The 27441-nt window shown below is 51.9% G+C and overlaps 1 protein-coding gene across 1 annotated transcript in view; it reads left to right on the forward strand.

Moving 5' to 3' along the window:
* The window catches only part of BCL2 (BCL2 apoptosis regulator), a 195891-nt gene extending 179704 nt beyond the window's left edge, over positions 1-16187 (forward strand). Inside the window, exon 3 of the mRNA XM_040264263.1 lies at positions 15766-16187. Coding sequence (XP_040120197.1) covers positions 15766-15900 — 135 coding nt within the window. The 3' untranslated portion in view covers positions 15901-16187. The remainder of the gene's footprint in view (positions 1-15765) is intronic.
* The last annotated feature ends 11254 nt before the right edge of the window (positions 16188-27441 follow it).

Below are 27441 nucleotides of genomic sequence, written 5' to 3' on the forward strand. Positions count from 1 at the left end.
GAGAGGGCTTGGCACACGAGCCACTGTGCCCTGCTTGTCCATCTCAGGGCTGCCCTGGTGGCTCAGGTGGTAAAGAGCCCGCCTGCAATGCAAGAGACTCGGGCTCCATCCCTGGGTCGGGAGGATCCCCTGGAGAAGGGAATGGCCACCCACTCCAGCATTCTGGCCTGGAGAGTCCCATGGACAGAGGAGCCCAGCAGGCTACAGTCCCTGGGGTCGCAAAGAGTCAGACACGACCGAGCGACTAACACTGCCTGCATTTGTGCGTCTTTAGTTTGCGTAGAGGTCTTGTCCTGAACACGCTGTCTCTCAGGGGCCACTCCTGAATCGTTTAAAAATGAAAAAAGCACTCCGAAGTTCGGCCTGACCGCGCCAATCACCAGCTCGCCCCGCAAACGTCTAGCTTGCCAGACACCAACGGAACGTGGCAGGGTGAAGTGCGCAGCGAGCAGACGCGTTTTGTATAAGCTCCACGGGCAGCTTCCTAGGAGTGGGAAGGTCTCTGGCTTTGTTCAGCCATGAAGACACTTCCAAGTGGAAGTCAGCGGAGAGGACAGCCCACGGTCAGGAGACGGGTGGCTGAGGCCTGCGGGGGGAGTGGGCTCCCAGGCGGGGTCTGCACCGGTCGCTGGGCCTCCCGGCCCCCTGCGCTGCCCGTGACGGGGAGGCAGGGACACGGTCACTGTGACTCAGCGGAGCCCATGAGCCGAGCCTGCACAACCGTCGAAATCCTCTCCCTACGGGGGAGGCGCTGGAGTCTCTCATGCTAGTGTGCTGAACAGGCCTCAAGCTGGATTGGTTGTTGAGACACAGGGAAACTGCTTCACGTTCCAGAAGTCCTGGTGAAACAACCCTGCAAGGAGGTGGAAGGAGTTTCTCCTTCCGGACTCACATCTCTATCCACGTGTCATTTTTATTTTTTTAATTCATATATAGTCCATGGGATCGCAGAGTCGGATGACTGAGCGAGCAGCACTTTCACTCTCTCACTTTCATCGCTGACCTGTGGCGGTTCAGGTGCACAGCAGGGTGATTCAGTGACACATATATTATTTCTGAAATTATTTTCCATGGTAGCTATTACAAGATATTGACTATAGTTCCCTGTGCTCTACAGTAAGCCTTTGCTGCTTGCTGCACATCTGTTGGTTTTTTTATTAGAAACCTAGCATTCTATGCATACTAAGCCAAACAAGTGGAATCAAAATGTCATAAATTTTTTAGTTAGGCAAAAATTCATAAGTTTTCTAAAATATATTCTGCACATCCTTTTTGAATGCTCTTGAGGAGGCGTGTGCAGGAGCGGCCACCAGGGCCAAACCACAGACAGGGATTCCAGGAGGCCACGCGTGTTCCGGGGCATCCAGACTGCAGCGCCGGTGGCGGGGGCTCCAGGCCTGTGCGTGCTCCCTGCTCACGGCGCTGCTTCTGCTGGAGCACCCAGCCTGTGCGCACAGGCTCACCCACCGTGGCGTGGCCCTGGCCCTGCCTGAGTCTCGTGCCCTAAAATCCAGCACCTCCTTTCTCCCCTTATGCAAAGTCCTGCAGGCCTGGCGCCATACCTTGGAGTTGAACAGTTCAGACTGCAGCTGCGTGACCTGGGCAGGTTGTATAACCTCTCTGACCCAGTCTTTTCTGTCAGTCGCTCAGTTGTGTCCGACTCTTTGCAACCCCGTGGACTGTATCCTGCCAGGCTCCTCTGTCCATGGGATTTTCCGGGCGAGAATACTGGGGTGGGCTGCCATTTCCTCCTCCAGGGGGTCTTCCCGACCCAGGGATTGAACCTGTGTCTCTTGTGTCTCCTGCATTGGCAGGTGGATTTTTTTTTTTACCACTGCACCACCTGGGAAGCCCCTGTACCACACTTGATCTTAGCCAGAAGGCCATAATATGTAAAGTCGTTTATGAGTCACCTCATGGGGTTGGAGCAACAGTTCTGTCTACTCATCCCAGAAGTCGATTTTAAATAAATGCTGGGATGAGTGGTTTGACTGGGGTTGGGTTGCTTGCTTCAGATGCATCCAAAGAAGAAATCAAAGCCAGAGGAATGAGGGCTGCTCTCATGAAAAAGCCCCATGCAGTGCCTGCAAAAGCTGTCCAAAGTTTGTACCATTTTTTCTGTAGGAAGCATGTTACACGTGGATCCAAGATCCATGCTCTTGGCCAAAAGGTTCCCTTGGTGAAAATAACAATTTGTTAGAACCAAAGTCCTAGCTGAAAGCTTCACCACCCCAAACTTGAACTTACCCGTGTGACCTTAGGGGTAAAGGAAGTTTCCAGCGGATACTTGCATCTCTGAGCCATTGTACTAGGAGAGTGTTTGCTGAGGCCTTGATCTGAAGTTCGGCATCGGCTGGGAGAGTCCCTTGGACAGCAAGGAGATAGTCCATCCTAAAGGAAATCAGCCCTGAATGAATACTCATTGGAAGGACTGATGCTGAAGCTCCGATACTTTGACCACCTGATGCAAAGAGCTGACTCATTGGAAAAGACCCTGATGCTGGCAAAGATTGAGGGCAGGAGAAGAGGGTGGCAGAGGGTGAGATGGTCGGATGGCATCGCTGATTCAATGGACATTGACTTAAGCAAACTCTGGGAGGTGGTGCGGGACAGGGAAGCTCGGCGTGCCGCAGTGCATAGGTTGCGGAGTCGGACTCGACTTGGCGACTGCAGCGGCAACTGGGCGGAGGAGCACACAGGGGAGCCACGGTCCCGAGTCTCTGCGCGCAGGGCGCACGGCTGGGTGTGGAGCAGGCCGCAGCCGCGAGCTTGCACCCTGGAGCTCAGCTCCAGCAGTGCTGCTCCCAGGGATCAGCGCAGGAGGAGCCGTGAGGCAGGGCCTCTGGACGGGCACCTGTGCTGACCTGCCGGGGCCACGTGAGAGTCCCGGGCCGGCTACTCGCTGAGAAGGAGATGGTGGAGGAGGCCCGAGTGTGGGCCAGAGCCCACCTGGGGTCCAGCCGGCCACGCCCGAGCCCCTCTGCAGGTGGGCCCCCAGGCTCCACTCGGCCAGCCCCACACGTGGCCTGAGAAGTGCAGCTCCACGGGCCCACCGCCCCCCATCCGGGCCACCGCCCCCCAGCGGGCCCACTGCTAGCCACACCGACGGCCTGGCTCAGGGCGCACCTGCCCTCTCGTCCTCTCCTGCCTGGTTGGTGTCCACAGCCGGCTCGCTTCACGGCAAGGGGCCCTCGTGAGGGGTCAGCGGTCCCCCGGAGGCTGTGCTGATGGAAGGTTTTCAGCCCCTCCACCCACTCGAAGCCCATCCAGGATGCCCCCTCTCCCCGGGAGCCGTCTGTCTCTGTCCGTCTGTGTCTCTGAGTATGCGCATGGGCTTTGGGGTGACTCAGATGGTAAAGAATCCGCCCTGCAATGCAGGAGACCCGGGTTGGATTCCTGGGTTGGGAAGATCCTCTGAAGAAGGGATAAGCTACCCACTCCAGTATTCTTGGGCTTCCCTTGTGGCTCAGCTGGTGAAGAATCCGCCAGCAATGTGGGACACTTGGGTTCGATCCCTGGATTGGGAAGATCCCCTGGAGAAGGGAATGAAAGCCCACTCCAGTGTTCTGGCCTGGAGAACCCCATCTGTGTCTCTTTCTCCGTCCCCTCTCTCTCTGTTTCTCTCCCTTCTCAGCCTTTCCCTCTCTCTCTGTGTGTCTCTCCTCTCTGTCGCTTCCCGGGAGTCTCGCGTCTGTCTCCCTTTCTCTGTTTCTGTCTCGCTGTCTCTGTGACTGTGCGTCTGTCTCTCCCTCTCTGTATGTATCAGTCTCCCTCTGTGTCCCTGCCGTCTGCCTCTGTCTGCCTGTCTGTCCTCTGATTGTCCCTCCTCTGTCTCTCCCTGTGAGTGCCCCTCTCATTCTGTGCGTATTTAAGGCCCATGTCGTTCTGGCGGCAGACAGAGCACACGGCGTCAGGAGGCCTTCCCAGGGGGCATCTATCTCGATGAGCAGCCGTGCCGGCAAAGCTGCACCGAGTGAACGAACCTGCGTCCACGACCCGAGCGCGGCCCGTGCCCGGGTCTGCGCATCAGAGGCCGAGGCCGAGGCCGTGGCCGCGTGCTCCTTATGAGGAGAGGTCTGCTCTCCTCCCTGGCCGTGGGAGGACTGTCTGTGCGCGAGGAAGAGGCTTGTCCGAGAGCCGGGCAGTGCGCCTCGAGATGCATCTGTTTCCATTCATGTTGAGTCTTTCCAGGTGAACTGAACTAAATCATACACTGCAAAAGGAAAGCCGACCTTCCCGTGGCACGCCCACGTGGAGCCCGCTGAGCAGGTCGCCACCGCGCCCCCCCGGCCCTCCCGAGCGCTCAGCCTTTCTGCAAGGCGATGGGTCCGTGGCGTGCAGACCGTCACACAGTAACTCACTGGGCCGCTGGCACAGGGTACGGCCTATTGTGTCCCGGGGGGCTTCCCTGCAGGATGCGAGCGTCCTGGGAGGTAAAGCAGGGCTGTTAATAGCGACTCGCTTGCCGCGGACTGAGGACCCAGGATCGGCGGCGTCGAGGTGGGGGCGGGGTGCGCCCCTCTCGCCGTGGGGGCGGCAGACGGGGTCCTGAGCCTGTCGTGGAGGGAAGGCCCGGGCCCGGCGTGGTGCGGAGCTTCCAGAAGAGATGCCGTGCTGGTTTCTCAGCCAGTCCTGAAAGCAGGTGTCAGCGCAGGTCCGGCCGGAGGCTGGCGCCCCTTCCTGCTCCGCCCCTGGACACACGCCCTCCAGGTCCGAGGCCGCTTTCAGCAAGTTCCTGTTAGGAATGCGCTTCTCTGCTCTCCCCCCACACCACCCTCAGTCAACACCTGCTGACTTAAACCAGCGGAGAGTCAGGCCTGCGGCCCTACTCGGGTCTGGGAAATCAGGGCCCCGCGCACCCCCGCCCCTGTCTGGTGTCCCGATGACAGCACTCAGGCCGCGCTGCGGGGCTCGGCGAGCATCCGCGCAGTCCCCATCTCCAGCCTATGAACTCGCTCTGGGGCGGCAGGGAGGGCCCTGGGTTCCTCGGCGGGCCGGACCCCGCGTTCACGGGCCACGTGGCTGGCGCAGCCCAGAGCGGGCTCTCGGGGCGGGGGCGCGTCTCCCTGCTGCCGGCCGCACCGAGTGAAGGCCACGCTCCCATCCGGGCAGGTCTGGACCCTGGCGAGGGGGCCACCCCTGTGAGCAAGGGTTCCAGAACAAGCAGCTCCTTCTGTCCAATTCCGTGCGGCATAAAAATAGTGCCCTTCTTCATGCCGTGCAAAAAATGCGATTTTAAATAATAATTGACAAACTTTAAAATTCAATTCTAAGTGATTGACTTTTTTAAAATGTTCATTTCCGGTGGTGCTGGGTCGTGGCCGCTGCCTGCGGGCTGCTCTCCAGTCGCGGCGCCGGCCGCTCGCTGCTGCAGCTCCTCCTGCTGCGCAGCGCGCGCTCTAGGCCGCCCGGCTCCGTCTTTAGACGCGGCAGTTGCGGTGCACGGGCTTAGCTGCCCAGTGGCATGTGGGATCTCCCCCGACCAGGGGTCACACCAATGTCCCCTCTATTGCAAAGCACTGGACCCGTGGGAAGCCACTGGACCATGAGGGAAGCGTGACTGCTTGGTTTTAGTATTTCTAATGTCTTGAGACCCATCACTGTTCTCTGATTCTAGCAAAAAAAAAAAAAAAAAAAAGGCCTGTGCCCGTTAGCAGTCTCTGTCCACTCGTCTCTCCTCAGCCCCAATCCACTCCTGTCCCGACGGATTTGTCTAATTTGGACATGTCATAGAAATGAAAGTGAAGTTGCTCAGTCGTCTCCGACTTTGCAACCACATGGACTGTAACCCACCAGGCTCCTCCGTTCATGGGATTTTCTAGGCAAGAGTTCCGGGTGGGTTGCCATTTCCTTCTCCAGGAGATCTTCCTGAGCCCAGGTCTCCCCCACCTCAGGCAGACTTTCCCATCTGAGCCGCCAGGGAAGCCCATGGCGGCACACAATGTGTGACCTTCATGCCTGGCGTCTTTCATCCAGCGTGCCGTTTTCGAGGTGCATCCACGTTGCGGCTCCTATCAATGCTTCATCCCTTTCTATGGCGGCGTAATATTCCATGGTGTGGATGGTACCCTGCTGCTGCTGCTGCTGAGTCGCTTCAGTCATGTCCAACTCTGTGCGACCCCATAGATGGCAGCCCACCAGGCTCTCCCGTCCCTGGGATTCTCCAGGCAAGAACCCTGGAGTGGGTTGCCACTTCCTTCTCCGGATGGCACCCTACTGCTTATCTATTAGCTGATAGACATTTGGGTCACTTCCACTTTGGGCTATTATAAATCACACTGATGTGAATGTGTGTTCACGTTTCTGTGTGAACATGTATTCTCAGTTACCTTGGGTGTGCGTCTAGGAGGAGAATTGCCGGGTCTTGGGGTAACAGCTCACCCCCCTGAGGAAGCCCCACTCTTCTCCACAGAGGCTGCGCTCTCTTCTTTCCCATGAGTGACGTGTGCAGTCTCCGCTTTCTCTCCTTCCTGGTCGGTGCTGGTTATTGTCCACTTTTGACGTGAAAGCCATGCTGGTCGGCATGAAGGGATATCTCACTGTGGTTTCCATTTTCATTTCCCTAAATGACTGATGAGCTTCTAGACCATTTGGAGATCTTCTTCTGTGAAATATCTATTCAAATCTCTGCCCAGTCTTTAATTGGGCTATCTGTCTTTTTATTGTTGAGTTGTAATAATTACACTATTTTTTGCTTGATGTGCTTTCATTCCAACAAAATTCCATCATAATGGGATGTTTCCCCCTAACAGTGAAAATAACATAAGCCCAGAGCAAGAAAGGACCAAGTGCCAGAAAATGCACGGCTCTCTCGCCAAAAGAAGGTAGTGGAATGAGGAAGGTCAGGAAGAAAAATGAAGTCACTTTGTTTTAAAGCCAAAACCCTGCGAGGCAGTTTCCTGCGGCCTCTGGGCCTAAAGGGTCCTGGGGGAGCCACCCCCTGAAGGAGGACAGCAGCCGTGGTCTCCTTCCTCAAACCCCAGAGCCCGAAGGGCAAATGCCTTTGTTGTTTACTCGCTCGGTTGTGTCCGACTCTGCAACCCTATGGACTGCAGCCCGCCAAGCTCCTCCGTCTGTGGGATTTCCCAGGCAAGAATACTGGAGTGGGTTGCCATTTCCTTCTCCAGGGGAACTTCCCGACCCAGGGTCGAACCTGCATCTCCTACACTGGCAGAAGATTCTTTTTAATACTGAGGCACCTGGGAAGCCCCAAAATGCACACACACACACACAAAATGCACACACACACACAGCTTTTTTGCATGCATTTATAGAACTCTCCTGCTCACCAAAGCTGCTGTGAACGCATGAGAATATCAAGGAGCCATTCTTATAATGCAGGCCTGTGTCTTATTTAACTTTAAGACTCCTCAGCACCTTATAAAAAATGCCTGGTTCCCAAATGAATCAGCAAGTCAAAGATGAGATTTCAGGGTCTTCTACAGATATGGCTTTAGTCTCACGTTGGTTTATCATCTGAACCTGATGAACCAAACGGTACGATTATTTAACATTTTTTTTAAGCACATTTTGCTATAGACGCATTGCTTGGCCCATTTCCACAGACACCTTTTGAATCTCTGGACTGTTCTCACTTCCTAAGCCCACAGGGGGCCGAGTCCCCACTCCTGCAGTATTTACACAGCTAGTACAGCCTGGGATTCCTCACCACACTTCTCTCCAGACTGCAGCGACTACCCAGCCCCAGAGCAGTGAGACCAGCAGAACCTCTGAGGTCTCACCGGGCAGGCAGCCTCTGGTTCCGGCCTCCAGCACGTGGACAGGGCCCACTGCCTTTGAGCTGGCCCCGTGGCTGCGGGGTCCCCAGAGCAGTAGACGCCTTTGCAAATGAGGTTCAAACTCTGCCCTGCTCTAGAAGGGAAGGAACCCTTGGGGTTCTCATTTTTCTGCCCTCTCTCTGGCTCCTCCGGGTCCCTGCCTGATTTGCATCCTCAGCTCAATTTGCATCACAAAATACACCCAATCTTCCCTGGACCCGAGGCAGGCCGGGCGGGCCAGTCCTGTGTGGGCTTCTCATCTCCTGCCATCGTTCTCGAGCAGGTTTCTGGTTACACCCAGATGACACTTGGATTAGGTTTCATTTTTATGTCCTTGGCCTGTGACGCAACGAGCTCCTCCCCCTGGGCCCAGAGTGCCTCCAAGGTGGAGCCCCCTTTACTGCGGGGCTGGTGGGCCCCGAGGACCTCGGTGAAGGGTCCCACGGCCTCTCACACTCGCGGGCCCCCATCTGCAGGCCAGGCAGCTGTGTGTCCTTCGGTTATATGCTCCAGTCGTCAAGGTTTTTTCTGTTTCCTTTTCCCCCAAGCCCGGAATCAATACTTCAGGAGTAAAGGGGCGGGGGTGGCGGGGGGGGGGGGGGAGGAAGCTCCCAGGGGACTGGAGTTAGCCACCGCCCACCACAGCTCTCTGCTCCAGACGGAACCTTCCAGACTCATTCAGCACAAAGTGGCTGCAGAGGAAATCCTGCCGGGCCAATGATAAGGCGGGAAGTGGAGTCACTTCCTCACCAGCTGCTGCGTTCAGGTAGACACAGCCCTGGCTCCCTCGCGTGTGCTGCGCAGGCCACCGCGCCCCCTTTGATCTCAACCCTAGTAGGCGTCTGGGCATCGCTGCCTCCCAGCTTCAGGCAGAGCCCTGCCCTCTGCTGTGCAGGTGTCTCCCTCCCTGCCTGGCTTCCTTCTTTTTCCCAGCATTCCTGCTCGCCTGGGGCTTGGACGTCAGCTGCCTCTGGGCACTGGGGAAACCGCGGGTCCCGTTTATTGGGAACAATGCTCGTCCCCCTTGCTTCTGCGGTGGTGCTAGTGGTGAAGCACCCACCTGCCAAGGCAGGAGACGTGGGTCCGATCCTCCGTCAGGAAGATCCCCTGGAGGAGGTAATGGCAACCCACTCCAGGATCCTTGCCTGGAGAAAACCCCATGGACAGAGGAGCCTGCAGTCCATGGGGTCGAAAAAGAGTCAGATGCTACTGAGCAAGTGAGTGTGCACACACACACTCATACCTCTTAGCAGATTCCAAGACAAGGGGCCACCAGCGGCCTTGCTGTTCCCATGAAGGTCTAGAGTTGCCTCGGTGCCTCTGATCATCTGCCCTGTCCTGTACAGGGGGCACCAGCGCTGCCTCTCTCATCGTGCGCAGAATTACTGCTTTGTTACCTCCACTCCGCATTCTCAGTCTTCACAAGACAGGGATCTCCCTGACAGAGGGACAGATGGTTCAGCGGGCTTGGAAAATGCCCCACAGCTTGTACCTCCCTTGGAGACTCCAGGGCGTTCAGGTGGGACACTATTCAAAACTGCTGAATAGCACAGTGCCACCGCCAACGTGGCGCGAACACCGACCAGTCAGACCCAGCGCTTGTCGTTCTGAATGACCTGAACTTGAGTTCTTCACTGGAGACACTAGAAGCTGCTGCAGCAAAAAAAAAAAAAAAAAAAGGCGTCTGATTTTGTTCCAGTGCAAAATTTATTTGTCCTTTGTATATGCTCCTTTTGAAAAACATCATCTATTAAAATGTGTTTGGAAAGCCTGGTCTACAGTAAAGGTGTATTTCAGTTCCACAAGCATATGCTGAGTGCCTGACATGTGGCAGAAACATGCTCCAGGGATCCAAGGATAAATAAAGCATGGTCCCTGCACCTCCAGGTGCTAATAGCTGAATGAGGGGGAGACAGACATGTAAACAGATGACCTTCAGAGAATACAGTGAGCAGGGACTGGCTGAGGATTATTTAGCTCAGCCCAGGGACATGGAGAAAGTTGCCTGCAGAACACCATTGCACCGAATTCCTGCGGGAACTGGATGAACTTATCGAGTGACAAGAGCTGAGCAGGAAGCTGGGTGGGGAGAGCACTTGGAGCTTGCGTGTTAAAGGGTCTGGATCGAAGCACGGGAGTGACAGATGGGATTCTGAACGGATCCCTGTGGCTGCAGCAGGCAGAGAAGTTTGAAGGGTTGGGCACTAGGCTAACGGCAGAGAAGTTAGGTGGGAAATCCTAACACTGGTCCTGGGGAGAGAAGGTAATGAGGCTGGAGAAACAGTGAGGGGGTCAGATCAGCGGCTCAGATCCCGCCCTGTGGAATTCGTCTCGCCCTTACCACCTCAGAGCACTCAAGCTACAGAAGATGTAGCATCTGGACCTCTCTCCCCAGTGGCTTCTCTGACCCCTTTGCCTGTGCACATGACCAGCCAGAAGTGCTGGACTACGGATGCCTCCAGAGGAGCAACCCTCACCCAGCAAGTGGGAGGAGTCGGTGTATAAACACCCCAGCTCCCTAGCCACATGGTGGAATGACGGAAGGTGCGTGCTCTGCACTGGCCCTCAGGTGGTCACGTGGGAGGCAATCCCCGTGGAGATAAAATGATAAAGCCTCGGGTAACAGAAAATACCAGAGCCGTCTGATGGCAGCGTCTGGCTTCCTCTTGGCGCCGTCTGACTTTCTCCTTGCTTCTGCTCCATGCAGAGCAGAAACGGCAGCAGGCCTCCATCTAGCTGAGTTTCACACGCGTGTGGACGCACACGAGTCCATTCTCTAGGCCAGGATCTACTTAAGGGCAGGATGGCTTCCCCACTTAGGCTCTTCCATGATCATAGAAGGCATCCACAGTCAGCCCAAAGACTGGAACGGACCTGAGTTTCCCATCTGTTTATAGCCGACCAAGGTCACCTCCCCATTTCCCTGTGAGTGCTAAGAGCCATCGGGGAGCCTGGACTGGCAGAGGCTGCTGCGCGGCTTCGCTCAGTGTTATGCTGGGGGCATCTTTCCTTGCCAGTAAGTACAGGGCACGATTTTTAGTGACTGACCCACATTCCACTGGGCATCCCTGGTGCCTCAGTGGCAGAGAACCCACCTGCCAACACAGGAGGTGCGGGTTCGATCCCTGGATCAGGAGGATCCGCTGGAGAAGGGAATGGCAGCCCACTCCAGTGTTCTTGCCTGGGCAATCCCATGGACAGGGGAACCCGGCGGGCTACAGTCCACGGGGTCACAAAGAGTCAGACACAACTGAGTGACTAAACGATAACATATCGTTATCATATTTTCAGATATTTTTGCTTTAAAGTTTTATTAATTGTTTTCAAGATAATTAGAAGTAGAATCACTAACACATGAACTGTATTTTTAAAGCTTCTGTTGCGCATTTCCAAACATGAACGGCCTCTCTGCTTACCTGCTCCTGAGAGCCCCTGAGTTGTGTGAGGGTATCTGGGCTCCCGCCCCCACCCCCACACCATCCTGTTCAGTGGAACTCAGTTGTCTTCTTCAGTTCTTGCCATTCTGATTCATTGGTTTTTAAATCTCATTTTATTCGGAACCAGGTTTAAATGAAACTTTTTGAAGGACCTGAAGGGGAAAGGAAAATCCTGGCGAGTGGGCTGCCTTGAGGGAGGTGTGGCGGGGACGGGGGCGGGAGGGATGGGGCTGAGTGGTCCCAGCGCAGGGAGAGGACGCTCTGACCCCCTCCCCCCACCCTCGCTAACTTGAGCTGTCTGTTCCTACCCGGTCCGTCCACATCTCCCTGGCCGACTCCCAGCCCTGCAGCCAGGGCCTGGGCATGGGGCATTAGCTGCCCTGCTCCTCGGAGGTCGGCGCTGCTGGAACTCAGACTCCAGCCATCTGTGGCCTCTGAATGTGAAGTCTGTGGGGAAGCTGTCTGCAAAAGGGCCTCCAGAGCTGGGGCGCTGCCTGCCTCCCCTCTGAAGTTGGGGGCTAACAGAAGGAGAAGGGGCCCTCCCCTGGAGACCTGCCGTGCCCATCCTTGAGGTCGGGCAGAGCCCTGGCCAGTCCCGACACAACCAGGGGCTGCGTGCACCCTGAACATATAGGCGGGGGTTTTGTCCAAATCACGTGACGAGGGCCCAGGCTTTCTTCTTCCCTCTCTGTTGCTTTTAATGCATAGAATGAGCATGTGTTTATTTAAAACAGCTTTCAGACTTAAACAAATAATGACAGACTGTTCAAACAGCCTTCGGAAATCACCCTGATCAGGACGTTTGAAAAAGCAAGGAGACTCCCCCGTGAAAACAGCTTTTGGAGCTTCACTCCTGAAACCACAGGCTCTGCTCCGCACTTTAGAATCATAGATGGGCAGATTATGGGGTAGATTCCATCTCAGGGGCGGGGGGGGGGGGTCGCGCGTTAAATGATGCCTCTCAGCCCTACAGCCTGACTTAATAATCTATGAGGAAGTAGAGCTGGGCGTGTGTTATCGCTTCCAATTTTCCACCAGAACACATCATGTGTGTACGTCTGAATTCACGATTTCTTTAGAAATCATCAACTATCTTGAGAACCAAGAGCTGACACCTTAGAGGGAGCTGGTCGCTTGTTTCTGGAAATAAGCAGGCTCAGCAGACCGCCTGGAGGCCAGGGCAGTTTAAGGAGGATCACAGCAGGTTAGCAAGAGGGCAGACCAGAGAACAGGGTGATGTTTCCTCTAGTTCTCGCTCGGGGCCACGTTTACAAATGGCCCGAGTCACCTACGTTTATCTTCACAACAACCAGTTTTATGGGTGAGATAAATGAAGCTCAGCCTCGGGTAATTTGTTCAAGGTCACAGGCAATAAAATGTCAAAGCTAGGATTCCACGAAGACCTCCTCCCTTGAGCTCAGGGCTCGTTCCCAGATCCCTCCGTGCCCATGCTTTGGGTTAAGAGATGCTATGTTAGCTCATCCCACTTCAGAAATGATTTCTTTCTTTGTAATGCACATCAGAAATGGGCCGTGAAGCACAGATATTTATACAAGTGGCTGAGGGAGGTCTTCCGGCCCTAGGGGTGGGGTGCTGGGAGAGGCGTCTCATCTGCCCGGGGGGGGGGGGGGGCGGTCGAGCGCCAGGCAGAGCGGCCCTAGTCTCCCTGCTTCCCCTGTCTCCCGAGGGGGGCGCCTGGTCTGGAAGGGTCAGGTGGCTGAGGCCTTAGTCTCTTCCATATCCCGCCACAGACAACTCCACTGATAACTAAACGGACGCAGGGCCCAGCCGCCGACCCTCCCGACATTAAGCCGAAGTGCCTACCAGCCAGTGCGCTCTTCCGAGGAGTCGGGGTGCCTTTGGCTGGTGTCTGGGGGTTCCAGCCTTCCCGTCGTTAGAGAAAACAGCACGGAGGGGAGGGCTGTTAGACATCTGCTGCTGTGTCTGTGGGGTCCAGGGGTGCACTCTGCGAAAGGCGAGTTTCTCTGTATTGGTCCTGACTCCTTCCTGCCCCGTTTATCCCCCGACATAGCACATGTGTCACTTATGTCTATCGCCTTGCTCTGCTAAGACTCAAACTCAGAAAACTGTTTAACAATAGATTAAGGAAGAAGAAAACCCTTGCGCCCTCTCCTGGTAGAAGTTAATCCAGTACCTCCGAAGGTAGAGGTCACCCACGTGTAGGGGAGCAGTTACTTGTCCAGGCTAGCTAACTCATCTGGCGCTAATTTGACCAAAGCTATGGACACACTAGATCGACCATCTGGGTCTTCTGAGGGCTGTGATTATGGAGTTTCTTCTGAACCTTTCTTCACAAGGCTTCTCAGTCTCAGCACCACTGGCACTTGGGGGGGATGATTCTCATGCTGGGGCCGTCCTGTCCTGCATGGGGCACTGGAGAGCACCCCTGGTCTCTGCCATCGGATGCCAGCAGCACCCCCTCCCCCAGACAGACCACGATTACCAAAGACGTGTCATGGGGGAGAGGGGGCAGGACCACCCCCAGCGAGACGCACCGCCCTAACCCTTGTCTGCCTTTGTGGGGTTCTGTCTGTTTAGTTCTTGTTTTCATGTTTTTCTGGCTGCACAGCTTGTGGTATCTTAAGTTCCACAACCAGGGACTGAACCCATACCCTCGGCAGTCAAAGTGCAGAGTCTTAACCACTGGACTGCCAGGGAATTCCCTCTTGTCTGCTTTTTGTAAAAGGTGCCAAGGTCACTGGGGCAGTGAGAGAGTGAGGATAGCTCAGCACAAACCCTTCAGGACTGTGGGAAGCAATTTTGATCAACTGAGTTCAACTCTGGCAATTTGTCTCAAAACAAAAAACAAAAACAAAACCTAAATCCAAATGCATAGGTAAGAATTTACACAGCGCTGCTCTGTAACAGAAGGAGCCCAGCCTGGCACTCTCTGATGACCTAGAGGGGTGGGATGGGGAGGAGAGAGGGGCTCGGAGAGCGGGAATAGTTGAGCAATTGTATGTTGTTTAGCAGAAAGCAGTACTACGTTGTAAAGCAATTACCCTCCAATTAAAAATAATTTAATTAAAAAATAAAAAGAATTGGTTGAATAAAGTACAGCATAGATACAGATACATAAATACACGTGCTGGAAAATTATGCAGTCGTGAAAAATAATTGTGCACATTTAGATTTAGTAACACAGGAAGGTCCCCTTAATGGTGCCTTAAATGTTCACCTTTGAGATTACTGCCAAGATTTCCAGAGGTGGTTGTATGTAAAAGGAATAACTTCAAATGGGCAGAGTATCTGGGTAATGTATTAGGCCAAATACAGAATTCAAACCAATGTTTGATGTTAGAAAACCTTAATCATTAACTGAACAAACATTTCTCAAACACCTACATGTACTAAGACCACGCACAGCACTGGGGAGACAGAAATAATACCTGATCCCTCCACAGCAATGCGCGCCCCAGACAGACAAAAGCATGGTCAGCGTCATCAGACGCTCCTCACACAGTGAGGCTGGACCTCTGTATGCTCCGTCACCCTTAGTGAAGCTGTGTGCTAATTCCAGGTTTAGGGGCTAACTGGAACTGTATCTTGTTTTCCCCTTCATACCTGATTAATCCACCAAGGGAAAAACACTTCACTCACTGCTTTATACACTGATGTGCACGCACGCTCCGTTGCTTCAGGCCAGTCCGACTCTCTGTGACCCAAAAGGCTGCAGACCACCAGGCTCCTCTGCCCATGGGATTTCCCAGGCAAGAATGCTGGAGTGGGGTGCCATGCCCTCCTCCAGGGGACCTTCCCGACCTGAGGACGGGTCTCGCATCTGCCTGCGTCTCCAGCACTGCGGGCATGTTCTTTACCCAACTGGGTCACCTGGGAAGCCAATAGACTCAGATAGAGTTGTCCAAATGCTCATTGGGTCCAAACCCAGAATCGAATCTTCCCCAACAAATCTAAGAAATGAGCATCAATGATCTCAGCTTTTTTCTTACAGCACAAGAACAAAGTAAAGGACTCTTTAAGATGGGTATGAAGAATAAAGAAAATAATGCATGTCAGGGATTCGTTACAAGTGCCTGGCCTATAGCAAGCATTCAGTAAAGGAGTAGTTGGGGTTTTTTAAAAATTATTTTTACGAATGTCCATGCTAGCTAAAATTGCAAAGCCTCCAGTATTTCTATTGCTCTTGCTCTTTTATTTTTCCCGTTAGTACTTACTGCTCTCTAATACACTCTACAATACACGTAAGTTCTGTTTACTGTCTGTCCCATTTCACTGGATCAAACCGTTTGAGCTTTTGGTCTGTTTCACTCGTGGCTGTATCTCTGCTGGGCCTGGTATGTGTGTAAAGTCTCAATAAGTATTTCCTGAATGAAAGTGAAAAGAGTGGGTCTGAAATCATTATCCCCAAAGCAACATCTGACCGTTGCCCTCACCCTTCTGAAGGTGCAAGGCACTTCAGACGCCTCTCCCCCTGTCGGCCGGCACTGCGCTGGCACTTTTTTTGTTACAGTAACAGGAAATATTTATACTCTAACACTCTTTTTCTCCCGCCCTCTCCCCCTCTGCAGGACGCCTTTGTGGAGCTGTATGGCCCTAGTATGCGGCCCCTGTTTGATTTCTCCTGGCTGTCTCTGAAGGCACTGCTCAGTCTGGCCCTGGTGGGCGCTTGCATCACCCTGGGCGCCTATCTGGGCCATAAGTGAAGTCCACAGGCCTGCCGCAAACAAATATGCAAAAGGTTCACGAAAGCAGTAGGAATAATATACATTGTCACTGATGCACCGCTGAAGCGAAGCTGTAGTCTCTTACAAAGAAAAAAAAAACAATCAACCAACCAACAACAACAACACAAACAGCTTTCAGGCTCAACGTTGAATCAGCTACTTACTGCCAAAGGAAAATGCAATTTATTTTTTACATTATTAAGAAAAATAAGATTTATTTATTTAACACAATCCTGTTGAATCTCCTGTCTTTGGAAACCCCACCACAAATTACTAAGCCCCACCTGGATGGCTCTACCTGGCTCTCTTGTGCCTGTAAACACAGTTTTTTGTTCCATACTGTTGGCTGGAGTGACTCAACCAGCTGAAAAGCAAACAAAGTGATAAAAGGGTCTGACTGTTCCAGAAGCCGGGTTTCTGGCTGTTGGAGGTTAGGCAGAAGGCGTTCATCTGCTTTTTTTTTTGGGGGGGGGGGGGTGTTGCCTGGAGGTTGTGTTCTTAGAGGGAAGGTGCTGGGAGGGGAGGCCTGCCTTCCTGGCCTGAAGAAGGGGCACTGCGCCTATGGTCCACACCGGGTTGGAAGAAGAAACAGTCGGCAACTTAAACTAGCACGAATGTCCATGCTAGCTAAAACTGCAAAGCCTCCAGTATTTCTACTGCTTTTGCCCTTTTATTTTTCCCGTAGGCACTTAACAACTCTCCAATACACTCTACGATACATGTAAGTTCTGTTTACTGTCTGTCCCACTTGACTGGACCAAACACGTTTGAGCTTTTGGTCTGTTTGGACTTCGTATTTGCCAAGACCTCCACCCCAAAGGACCGTGACGGGAAAATGCCCTTAAACCAGAGGAAAGTATTTTTTTAAGCTGCCGATTGTGCCGAGAAGCGTTTTAGCAGTTCACACAGTATCGTCCAGTACCTTAAGTCCTCATGCGCTTCTTCCCCTATTTTGGATTCGCTCCCCCTCCAAATCCTGGCCTGGCTCTGTCTGCGTAGGCAGCGGAATCCTCGGGACCGCGAGGACGCGGGCGTGTTCGGTGCCGTCTCCGGCACCAGGCGCCCCGAGCGCCGGCTTCTCCGCCTCGGCGGGCCTGAGGCCGCGTCCTGGCGCCCAGCCTTGAAACGGGCCGTGTGTCCGCGGGCGGCCGGCAGAGAAGGCAGGAGGCCTGGGCCCCGAGCAGGCGGAGCGGGGCTGAGGCTCTGCGGCCGCGCGTCTGGAGGAAACAGGCGAGGGCCGCGGGCCGCCCCAGAGACACGCGCGGCCCGTGTGCCCGTGTGCGGGGCGCGGCGGCCCGTGTGCCCTTGTGCCCGTGTGCCCTTGTGCCCGTGTGCGGGGCGCCGCGGCCCATGTGCCCGTGTGCCCGGCGCGGCGGCCCGTGTGCCCTTGTGCCCGTGTGCGGGGCGCCGCGGCCCATGTGCCCGTGTGCGCTGCGCGGCGGCCCGTGTGCCCTTGTGCCCGTGTGCCCGGCGCGGCGGCCCGTGTGCCCGTGTGCGCGGCGCCACGGCCCGTGTGCCCGTGTGCCCATGTGCGGGGCGCCACGGCCCGTGTGCCCGTGTGCCCGGCGCCGCGGCACTGTCGCTGGCGGAAACGGAGCGGGTGGTCGGCATCGTGCCGGGCGGAGGAAACCGAGGCGGCGGGTGAGGCTTGGGAGCCGCGCCCGAGACACGCGCGGCCCTTGTGCGCTGGGCCGCCAGCCTGTGTGCGCCGCTTCAAGTGAGATTTTTGAAAGACTTTGGGGAGAGTCATAAATCCTAAAGGAAGCGTTGAAATGGATTAACTGACCTACGTCTGTGGAATTAGGATGTAAAGCATTATCTTGTCCCTGTAGTTTGGTTTTATTTGAAAAACCTGACCGAGAGGGATGGGGGCGGGGCGGGCAGGGAAGCTCCAGGTGTGGACTGGGGGGGTTTATCCGTATATCCTGGGGCCTTAGAAAAGGAAAAGAGAAAAGTCAGTGCTGGGAAACGCTAGTGAAGTGAAGTGAAGTCGCTCAGTCGTGTCCGACTCTTCGCGACCTGTGGACTGTAGCCTACCAAGCTCCTCCGTCCATGGGATTCTCCAGGCAAGAATACTGGAGTGGGTTGCCATTTCCTTCTCCAGGGGAACGCTAGAGGAGTAGCAAAAGAAGAAAAATCTCCAGCTCATAAACTACAAAATATTTTTTTTCAAGTTTAGACTCAGCCTTGAGAGGTATGTGGAATAACTGTGGCATTATTGCATTATAACATTTATCTATATACCATTTATCTGTGTTAACTTTGGAATGCACTTGTGTTCAATGTTTAATGCTGTGGTTAATATTTCGAAAGCTGCTTTAAAAAAAAGATACATGCATCTCAGCATCTTTTTAAAAAAAAATGTATTTAGTTATGCCCTCTACACTAACTATTAGCGAAATGATCATTTTTCCCTTTAGAGATTTTTGGCTCTTAATTCTTTAAAAGCATTTCTGAGGAGGTGAGACAAGCCCTGGTTCTCAGCTACCTGAGAAATCCTGGAGCTTGCTGGCCACTCGACCACTTTGTGTCAATCAATCTACATCCACTTCCATGCCAACAGAATGTTTATTGTGAGGGACAGTATCTGTTGTCCCTTCAACCCTTTTCCTTTAGGTTCACCTGTCTTGGCCAAATCAGAATTTAACTTACATCATTTAAGAGTGCATACATGTTTGATTAAACCCATGAGGTTCATTCACTTGGAAATCCGGATGGAAAATGACCAGGGGATTAAATTCTGGCTCTGATGGTTTGACCCTTAAAGATGGTTTCTGGGGCCTGTTTCCATGGAAACCTATTTAGAGCCCTCCACCTCCTCTTCCATGGTCCTTCTCCGCGGCCATCCTCAAGTTCTCCTGAAATGCGGTGGCACTTAGGCCCCACGCGGAGAAAGCAGGAAGCCCATGGTATGAAGCCAGACCTCCCTGGCAGGCCTCAGGGAACGAGACGATCAGACCTTTGAATGATTCTAATCTTTAAGCAAATTGTTATCTTATGAAAGGTTTACACTGTCAAAAGTGATGAATATGGAATATCAAATTCTGTGCTGCTATCCTGCCAAGATCATTGTAATGGAGTCGGTTTGCAGTACACTCCAAGTGGCGAGCTCCTCCAAGCTGCTTTAGAAGTGACCATGAAGAGCACGGACATTTTTAATATAAAACTTGTTTGTCTTTGGTTATTGTTGTTATTGTTATTGTTCAAATTGAGATTTGCAGAGTATTCTAAAAATGTATATATAAAAAAGGTCATAGAGGCTAATTTCAGGCTGGTTTCCTTTTGCTGTGGGATTCCATTATCTGGTTTTCCTGATAAGTGTTCCTGGCTACCTGACCCCAGAACTGTACAGTATTGTGGCTGCACTCTCTCGAAGAGATCAGACCTTTGAATGATTCTCATTTTTAAGCAAAATGTTATCGCTAAGAGTAGTTGAAATTGCATTTTTCTTGTTAAAAGTGTTAGGAGCAGTGAATGTATATAAAAGCCTGGGCTGGTCCTTGTTTTTCCTCCTCCTTTTTTACGTTTTCTCAGTTATCTTGAGTTGGACAGCAGAGACTGAATTCCTACCTGTTTGATGTGGAGGAGGGATTCACACCAGAACTGCCCTCAGCGTGGTGCACGGGCCACCCAGATCAGGGTTCAACAGAACACGTACACTCCCCAAATGGAGTTCAAGGGCTCTCAAAAAAAACCCACAGGAGCGAAGCACCCAGCAACCTCCTGGGTCCTCCCAAGCCCTCGCTGCACAGAGAGCCCGAAAGAGGGATCAAGATGACAAGTCGCATCTTCTGCAGCAAACAGCTCATCTCAGATTTTACAGTGGCTGAAAAGTCTTACGGGCTTGAGATTTGGATTAAAGTCACATTCTGAAAGAAGGAAGCACTTTGCTATGGTTCAAGCCCAAACCCAACATCCTCTGTCCCAGCCCACTTATCTCTGCCTACTCAGATATGACCTTCCATTTAGATGTGACTTCTGTTTCATTAGTACATGTTTATGCTTATCATTTAAAGACCTAGTCCTGGCCCAATGTGAGAAATTAGGAAGTGACTGTAAATCAAGAGAAGTTCTAATAAGTAGGGTTAAACTTAAGTATGTAGGGCAGTCCCAATACATCTCTGGCTTTTTCACATCAAGGATCTATGGGATGAATTGCAAATTGTATTGGAATTAAACTTATGCTAAAGCGACAAATTTATACATGTGAACTTAAATTCTAATTTCAATTATACTTTAAAGGCAGCGGCTGTTTTTATACTTCCTTATCACTTATAGTTAGTAATGTACACCTCTTCTATCAGAAAAAAACAGGAAGGGCTTGAAATATAAGCCATTCTGAGGAAATCAGGGAGTCAGTCGAAATTCTATTCTGGTCTTATTCCGTGGTGTCTTTTGCAGCCCAGACAACTGTGGCTACACACTCCTTCAGAAATACAATTGTACATTGTCAGGCTTATAAACATTCCAATCAGATCTTTATTGTTACTCAATTTGAATCTTCCCAGGGATTTTTTTTTAATTATTATGAGACAAAGGACATTTGTTGCAGGGGTGGGAGGAAGAATTTTCAAATGAGCAAAACATTCTCAAGATTGGATCAGGGTGTGGAGTCTTTCAGAATAGCCAGGACTGTCAGATATGAAATAGAACCAAGTGAGAACTTCACAAGGATCAGTGTGACCCCTCCGGGAAAGACTTTATGCAACAAACAAGAACCACTTTTCAGTTCTGCGGTATATTTAGCTTCTACAGACAACACAACAGCCCAGAGTCCAGCTCTGTATGGCAGTGCAGATGAGCCAAGATTCTAGACATCTGCCATCAATGGTATTCATTTCAAGCCTGCATATGTCTAATGGCTACTTAAACAATAAATCTGCAATTTTTAACCAATGGGATGGTTAATGACAACCTTCTGGTTGGTAGGGACGTCTATTTCTGAATGCTTTATTGTGCCCAATACAGGGGGTAGGTGTGGGAAAGCGAGACTGAACTGGGTAAGTAATAATAGTGCAAGTCCCTCATCCTTACCCAAAGAATCGTTCAGCTCCATGTCTGTGCTCATAAGACTAGCATTAGACAGCCATGGAATACACATCTCCCGGGGCAGAAGGAAACCCACATGGAGCATGAATGGTGTCGCCCCAGTTCATCATAACTACCCCAGGAAGATAACCGAAAGCCAGTACATATCCTGTTGATGACAAGGTGGTTTGGGGTCCCAAGGTAAGCTCAGCAGACAGAAACACTTGTGGAAGATGGAAAGGCTTAATCAAAAGACCCAGGCCTGTTACTAAATATGACTGTAGTGTATTAGTAACTCTGTATTCCTAAAGCTTCTAGGGACTCGGCAGTGGGCCTTCCAGCCAGCTCACTTCATTGCTTTTGCCTCTTGGGTAGAGTTTGAAGGTGTGATAGCTGATCACGTTTCTCTGGAGGAAGACTGTTTTTATTATACTATCTTCTTAAGTTTTCGACCAAGTTTTGCTTTTGTTTTGAGTTACTGAGATTATTTTCATTTCAATAAAACAATGTGTGAAAAGTGGTTTTGTATTGGAAGCTTTTGTTCTCCAGATGTTCACCCTTCCCCCTTCCATGGGCTGATTGTAAGATGGGCATTTCTTAGGGGTGGCTGGCATCCTGCAACACTGCACACACACACAGAAACACGTGCCAAGGGAGCTTCAGATAGTTCAGATGAAGTAAGTCTCCAGTTGGCCAGTGTTAGATTTCATCAGGCTTTCTTTGTGGTGTTGGGGAGAGCCACGCTGCCACTCAGCTCTCCTTGTCTGGCCAGTTAATATTGTGAACAAAAATAAGGTACCATGTAAGGTATTGGTTCTGCCCTGGAATTGCTTGTAATGTAGCAATGTGATTTTGCTCCATCGTTCAAAGAACTTCTTAACAAGCCAGCAGAGCCACTGGGAGCCTAAAGCCCTGGGGGCTCAGTCTGTGGATCTGTCCTTCCGGAGAAGCCACCTTAGAAGGAGGCTTTATTTCTTGGTTACTCACCCTCCTGGTGTGGCCCAAGGTGGACCAGCCTTGAGTTCTATTTCTGGAGGAACCCATTGTGTCTACTGGCTGTGTTCCTTCACACCAAGTGAGGATCCCAGCCTCTGTGTTGTGTAAAATTGTATGGAAGGGAGAGAAAGAATCTAAAAGTTACGGTTTGAAGTGAGTGTTTTAAGATAACCAAAGCAGTCACTTGCTTTGGAACATAAAAACCTTAAATAGCTGGGCACCTGTTGTCGTTCAGTTGCTGGAGTGCAGCACGCCAAGTTTCCTTGTCCTCCACTATCTCCCTGACTTTGCTCAGACTCATGTCCATTGAGCCAGTGAGGCCATCCAACCATCTCATCCTCTGTCGTCCCCTTCTCCTGCTCTCAATCTTTCCAAGCATCAGGGTCTTTTCCAGTGAGTCAGCTCTTTGTATCAGGTGGCCAAAGTATTGGCGCTTCAGCTTCAGCATCAGTCCAGTGAGTATTCAGGATTGATTTTCTTTAGGATGGACTGGTTGGATCTCGTAGACCAGGGGACTCTCGAGTCTTCTCCAGTACCACCATTCGAAATAACTAATTCCTCTGTGCTCAGTCTTCTTTATGGTCCAAGTCTCACATCAGGGCGCCTGTGTTTCCCTGTGGTACTGCTGCCCTAGACAGGCCTCAGTCCTCCAAGGCTCTTCCCTCCAACTCAGCTGGTCGGGCCCTGGTGGCAGCATCCAGCTGTCGAGCCTCTGCTGGTTGCCCGCCCGGGTTCTCAGGACCTTGGAAGGTGGGTGTTGGCTTCTATTTTATAGGCAAAAACTGAGACTCCTAGACAATATACCCAAGTCCTCCAACCTCGTGAACTGCAGAGGCAGGGTTTGAGCCGCAGCCTGGCTCCTCCTGGGCCTTGCTTCCCCAGCAGTGTCCTTCAGTCGGCCGCACGTGGGAGCCTCGGGGCACAGCCTCTGCGAGGTGTAGGCCGGCTCGGGGTGATGGGAGGAATCCACATTCTTGGGCATCCTGGGGTGTTCTCTGTCCTAGACAGCCGAGGTCAGGCCGGTTCTCCTCTCCCACCCTCCCTTCATGATCGTCTGCAGCAGCTCATAAAACCGAGGCACACACAGCTGTCCCTTCTGGAGCCTGGCTGTGAGGCTTTGCGCCCTGTGCCGGCGGCCTTGCCATGACCGCGGGGAGCATGGTCTCTTCCCAACTCTGTGTTGGTGAAGTCAAGTTGGTAGCTTGAAATTGGCCCCGGTGGAAGGATTTACACCATAGAAATGAGCACAAGTTACAAAGCAGAGCTTTCTGTCCCGCTTGCTTGCTTGCTTCTTCCTTTTTTCCCAAAGAGCCAGTTTACCTGCACACCCCTAGGCATTGTCTTGGGATATTAAAACCACTGGGTTACCAAAAGCTACAATAGGAAGTCCTTGGGCCGTATTAGACACTAATGCCTGAGGAGCTAACCCTTTTGCAAATCGCTTTTCCAATCCGTTGCTTTCAACATAGGTGGAAGAACGCCTAGTGGAGACAGATGGCAGGTGTAGTTAGGTCTGTGTAGTTTTTTTAATGTGATTTCAGAATATAACTCAGAAATCCGGAGCTGAGTAACATTACTGTAACAAAACTCCTCCTGCTGCCTCATTCTCAGTATTCGAACGGCATTCCTCGAAGCTTACACCCATAAAAACAAAGAATGGGCTTGAAAAACAAAGAAGAGGCTTACCAGCTCTTTCTATTAATAGGTAGTTTCTGTTTATAGATACATGTCCTTCTTGGTGGAGAAGGGGAGGATGATAAACCAGCCCTATTCATTCCATTATCACTTACAGTCAGGGACTTCCCCAGTGGGCCAGTGGCTAAGACTCCGATCTCCCAATGCTGGGGGCCTGAGTTCAATCTCTACTCAGGGAACTAGATTCCACTTGCCACAACTAAAAGATTCTACGTTCTGCAACTAAAGATCTGATCGAAGAGCCTGAGTGCCGCAACGAAGACCCACCACAGCCAAATTAGTAAATATTACCCCCAAATCCAAAACCCACTTGTATTCAATATTTCCAACAAAAGTAAAAATTTATATTTAATAAATTTTATCTAAATGTATAATATATTTGTGTATTTTTCTCGGTTGGGTAATAATATTGTATGGGCTTCCTTCATAACTCAGTTGGTAGAGAGTCCGCCTGCAATGCAGGAGGCCTCGGTACGATTCCTGGGTTGCGAAGATCCCCTGGAGAAGGGGTAGGATGTGCACTCCAGAAGTCTCCAACCTGGGAACAAAAATACGAAGCCTTGTGGGCTTCCCTGGTGGCCCAGATGGTATTTAAAGAATGTGCCTGCAACACAGGAGACCAGGGTTGGTCCCTGGGTCAGGAAGATCCTCTGGAGAAGGGAATAGCAACCCACGCCAGCATTCTTGCCTGGAGAATCCCATGGACAGAGGAGCCTGGAGAGCTACAGTCCACGGGGTCACAAAGAGTCGGAACACGACTGAGTGACTAACACTTTCACTTTTGACGCAACTAATTGGGCTTCCCTGGAGGCTCGGACAGTATGCGAGAGACTCAGACTCGGTCCCGGGGCCAGGACGGTCCCCTGGAGAAGGAAACGGCAGCCCACGCCAGCGTTCTCGCCTGGAGAATCCCATGGACGGAGGAGCCTGGCGGGCTACAGCCCATGGGGTCGCAAAGAGTTGGACACGACTGAGCAACTAACACATGGTCACAAAAACTCATAGACTTATGTTGTTGAAAGTTATGAGAGGTTAACCAGCTTTAAACTTTCCGTTGTAAGAAATATCATATTAGGATAAAATGGAGGATTAGAGAGAGGAATTTGAAAGAAGAAAAAGAACAATGTAAGATTTCCTGGTGTCAAAAAATAACTTGTTCCTGTTTTTCTCATGTAGTTGACGCTGAGTATCAGATTATTGTGTGTAGATTCCACTGTCTGATTAAACATCGAGGCAACAAATGTATTGTACAATGTCATTTGCTAAAATAACCTCTCAGATAAACACGTTATCAGTGTGTGTCAACATTCTATTTCAAACTGGTCTCGATTCAGGGATTCTTTCTGGGAAGAGATGTTCGGAGACGAAGGGATGGTGCCACAACCAAAGGCCGGCCTGGGTCTGATGGGCATGTTTTAAGAGAGCTGAGCAGGGACCCTGACCGCTCAGGCTTCCTTAATCCCATTCAAATCCATCCAGAAATTACTCGAGCATTTTATCAAGAATCATAAGTACTTCACAGAAGGGGTTATAAATTACCTCACACAAAAAAGCTCTGCCATAAGTAGTTTGGGGACAATTTTCTTTCTCCTACTACTCACAATGAATCTGAAAGAAAATCCTTTGCAACTATTTATATTTAAAATTTACAAGTTACATGTCAGCTTGACCATGTTGAAGGGTGGTGGACGCCTTTTCACACTTCTTCCAAGGGCATATCCGCAACTGTTGGAGGGTCCGTGCCCTGTCTGCCCCTCTAAGCTCACTCTGTGGAGCGGGTTGTTTTTTTGTTTTTTTTTTTTTCTGCACTGCAGGGCTTATGGGATTTTAGTTTCCCAACCAGGGATGGAACCCAGGCCCCCTTGACAGTGAGAGCAGAGTCCTAACCACTGAACTGCCAGGGACTATCAGGAACAAAAAGTTAGTAAATAAAAACAAAGCCCTAGGATTACAAAAACTCAAATGCACAAGCATACTTCTGTTGTGGAGAAGTGGGGCGGGGGGGGGGCGGCTAGTCAGTTTTAAATATACCATTTTCATTGCATATTTATGTCTTAAAATCCCTTAATTCTGTTTCTTTTGCATTAAAAAAACCCCACAAATCTACCGCTGGTTGCCCTTTTCCCCCTGCTTGTCAGTTTTCCGCCTGTGTGTCCTTGGCTGTGTGCTCTTGTACCGCGTTTGACCTATGCTGATGAAGTGTCTGAGCCCACGTCCGCAAAGAGAGGCAGACTTCCCTGGTGGTCCAGTGGTGCCAATGCAGGGCTCACGGGTTCAACCCCTGGTCCAGGAAGATCCCACACGCCTCAGGGCAATGAAGCGCAGCAGCCACAGCTCCTGAAGCCTGGGCGCTCTAGAGCCTATGCGCTGAGACGGAGACGCCGCTGCGATGAGAACCCGCTCCCGAGGCCAGAGAGAGCCCCGCACAGCAACGCAGACCCAGCGCAGCCACGCGAACAAACCAAGACCTTGCAGCAGGAAGGGCTCTCAGGGTGCGCCCTTTCCTTTTGTCTTTCTTCACCTCCGAGAGCCCTCTGACTGCTCTCCTAACAGTCCCCCCCAGACACAGAATCTCAGAGCAACTGTCAAAACTCTGGAGAGCCTGACACCTCCCCTACTTGCGAGTTACATGTCAGCCTGCCACCATCTCACGGATGCTGGTGAGAACGTGAAGCTCCTGGGTCAGCAACAAGGACAGCATGCACTCAGAGCCACGGCAGTAGCCACGGTATCGGTCCTTCTGAGGTGGCTGTCCAGCCCCCACCACCACGAAACGACAAGAAGAGGACAGAAGACATCCACACGCAGAGGCTGTGATCTAGGAGAGGAGCTCTGCGTTTAGGAGCCTGCTGCTACTGCTGAGTCGCTTCAGTCGTGTCCGACTCTGTGCAACCCCATAGACGGCAGCCCACCAGGCTCCCCCGTCCCTGGGATTCTCCAGGCAAGAACACTGGAGTGGGCTGCCATTTCCTTCTCCAATGCATGAAAGTGAAAAGTGAAAGGGAAGTCGCTCAGTCGTGTCCGACTCTTAGCGATCCCATGGACTGCAGCCTACTAGGCTCCTCCATCCATGGGATTTTCCAGGCAAGAGTACTGGAGTGGGATACCATTGCCTTCTCCAGTTTAGGAGCTTAGGAAGCGCTTATCTTTGACGGTGACCAGTCAGCACATCAGCCCTTCACCGTGGAAGAAGACACCAGGTCTGTCCTCTAAGGCTACAAAGCTTTGCTCTGGAAGACACTTAATCTCTGCCTTCCAACATCCTTGGACAGGTGGCCTGGAACAGAGAGCAGTCAGCGCCTCGCTGCAGCGTCAACAGAAGCATGACAGGCCCATGGCGAACTGTCTCCTAGAGTGACCCTGACAAGCCCACCCCTGCTGCGGGTCAGGCCTACTGCAAAGTCTGCAAGACGTGTCCCTGTGGGCGTCACTCCTTGAGGCTGGATGTTCTAGCCACAATTCTCAGCCCTACTCCGTCTTAATTCCCCGCGTTGGACACACCCCATGCACCAACATCCCTTTAAAAGGATTACAGAAAATATGATCGTGGTTCCTTAGCTAAGAGCTGACTCGGGGCTGCTGATCCTCAAAGATAAGATGCCCCCCTCTTTTTGACAGTCCTCAGTCTTGAGGGACAGAGGGGCGGGAAAGGCAAGGGAATACTGTTTTGGATAAAGAGATTAATTGTCAACTCAGAAGGGGAACTTGGGTTTAGGGGGGTCTCAGTCTCCACACCTTTGGCCGGTCATTCCTGCTCAGCGCTCTTTGCACGGGTTGATGAGCGGATCCCACAGCTCAGCA

Source organism: Oryx dammah, unplaced genomic scaffold, assembly GCF_014754425.2.
Source record: "Oryx dammah isolate SB20612 unplaced genomic scaffold, SCBI_Odam_1.1 HiC_scaffold_22, whole genome shotgun sequence".
Classification (NCBI taxonomy): Eukaryota; Metazoa; Chordata; class Mammalia; order Artiodactyla; family Bovidae; genus Oryx; species Oryx dammah.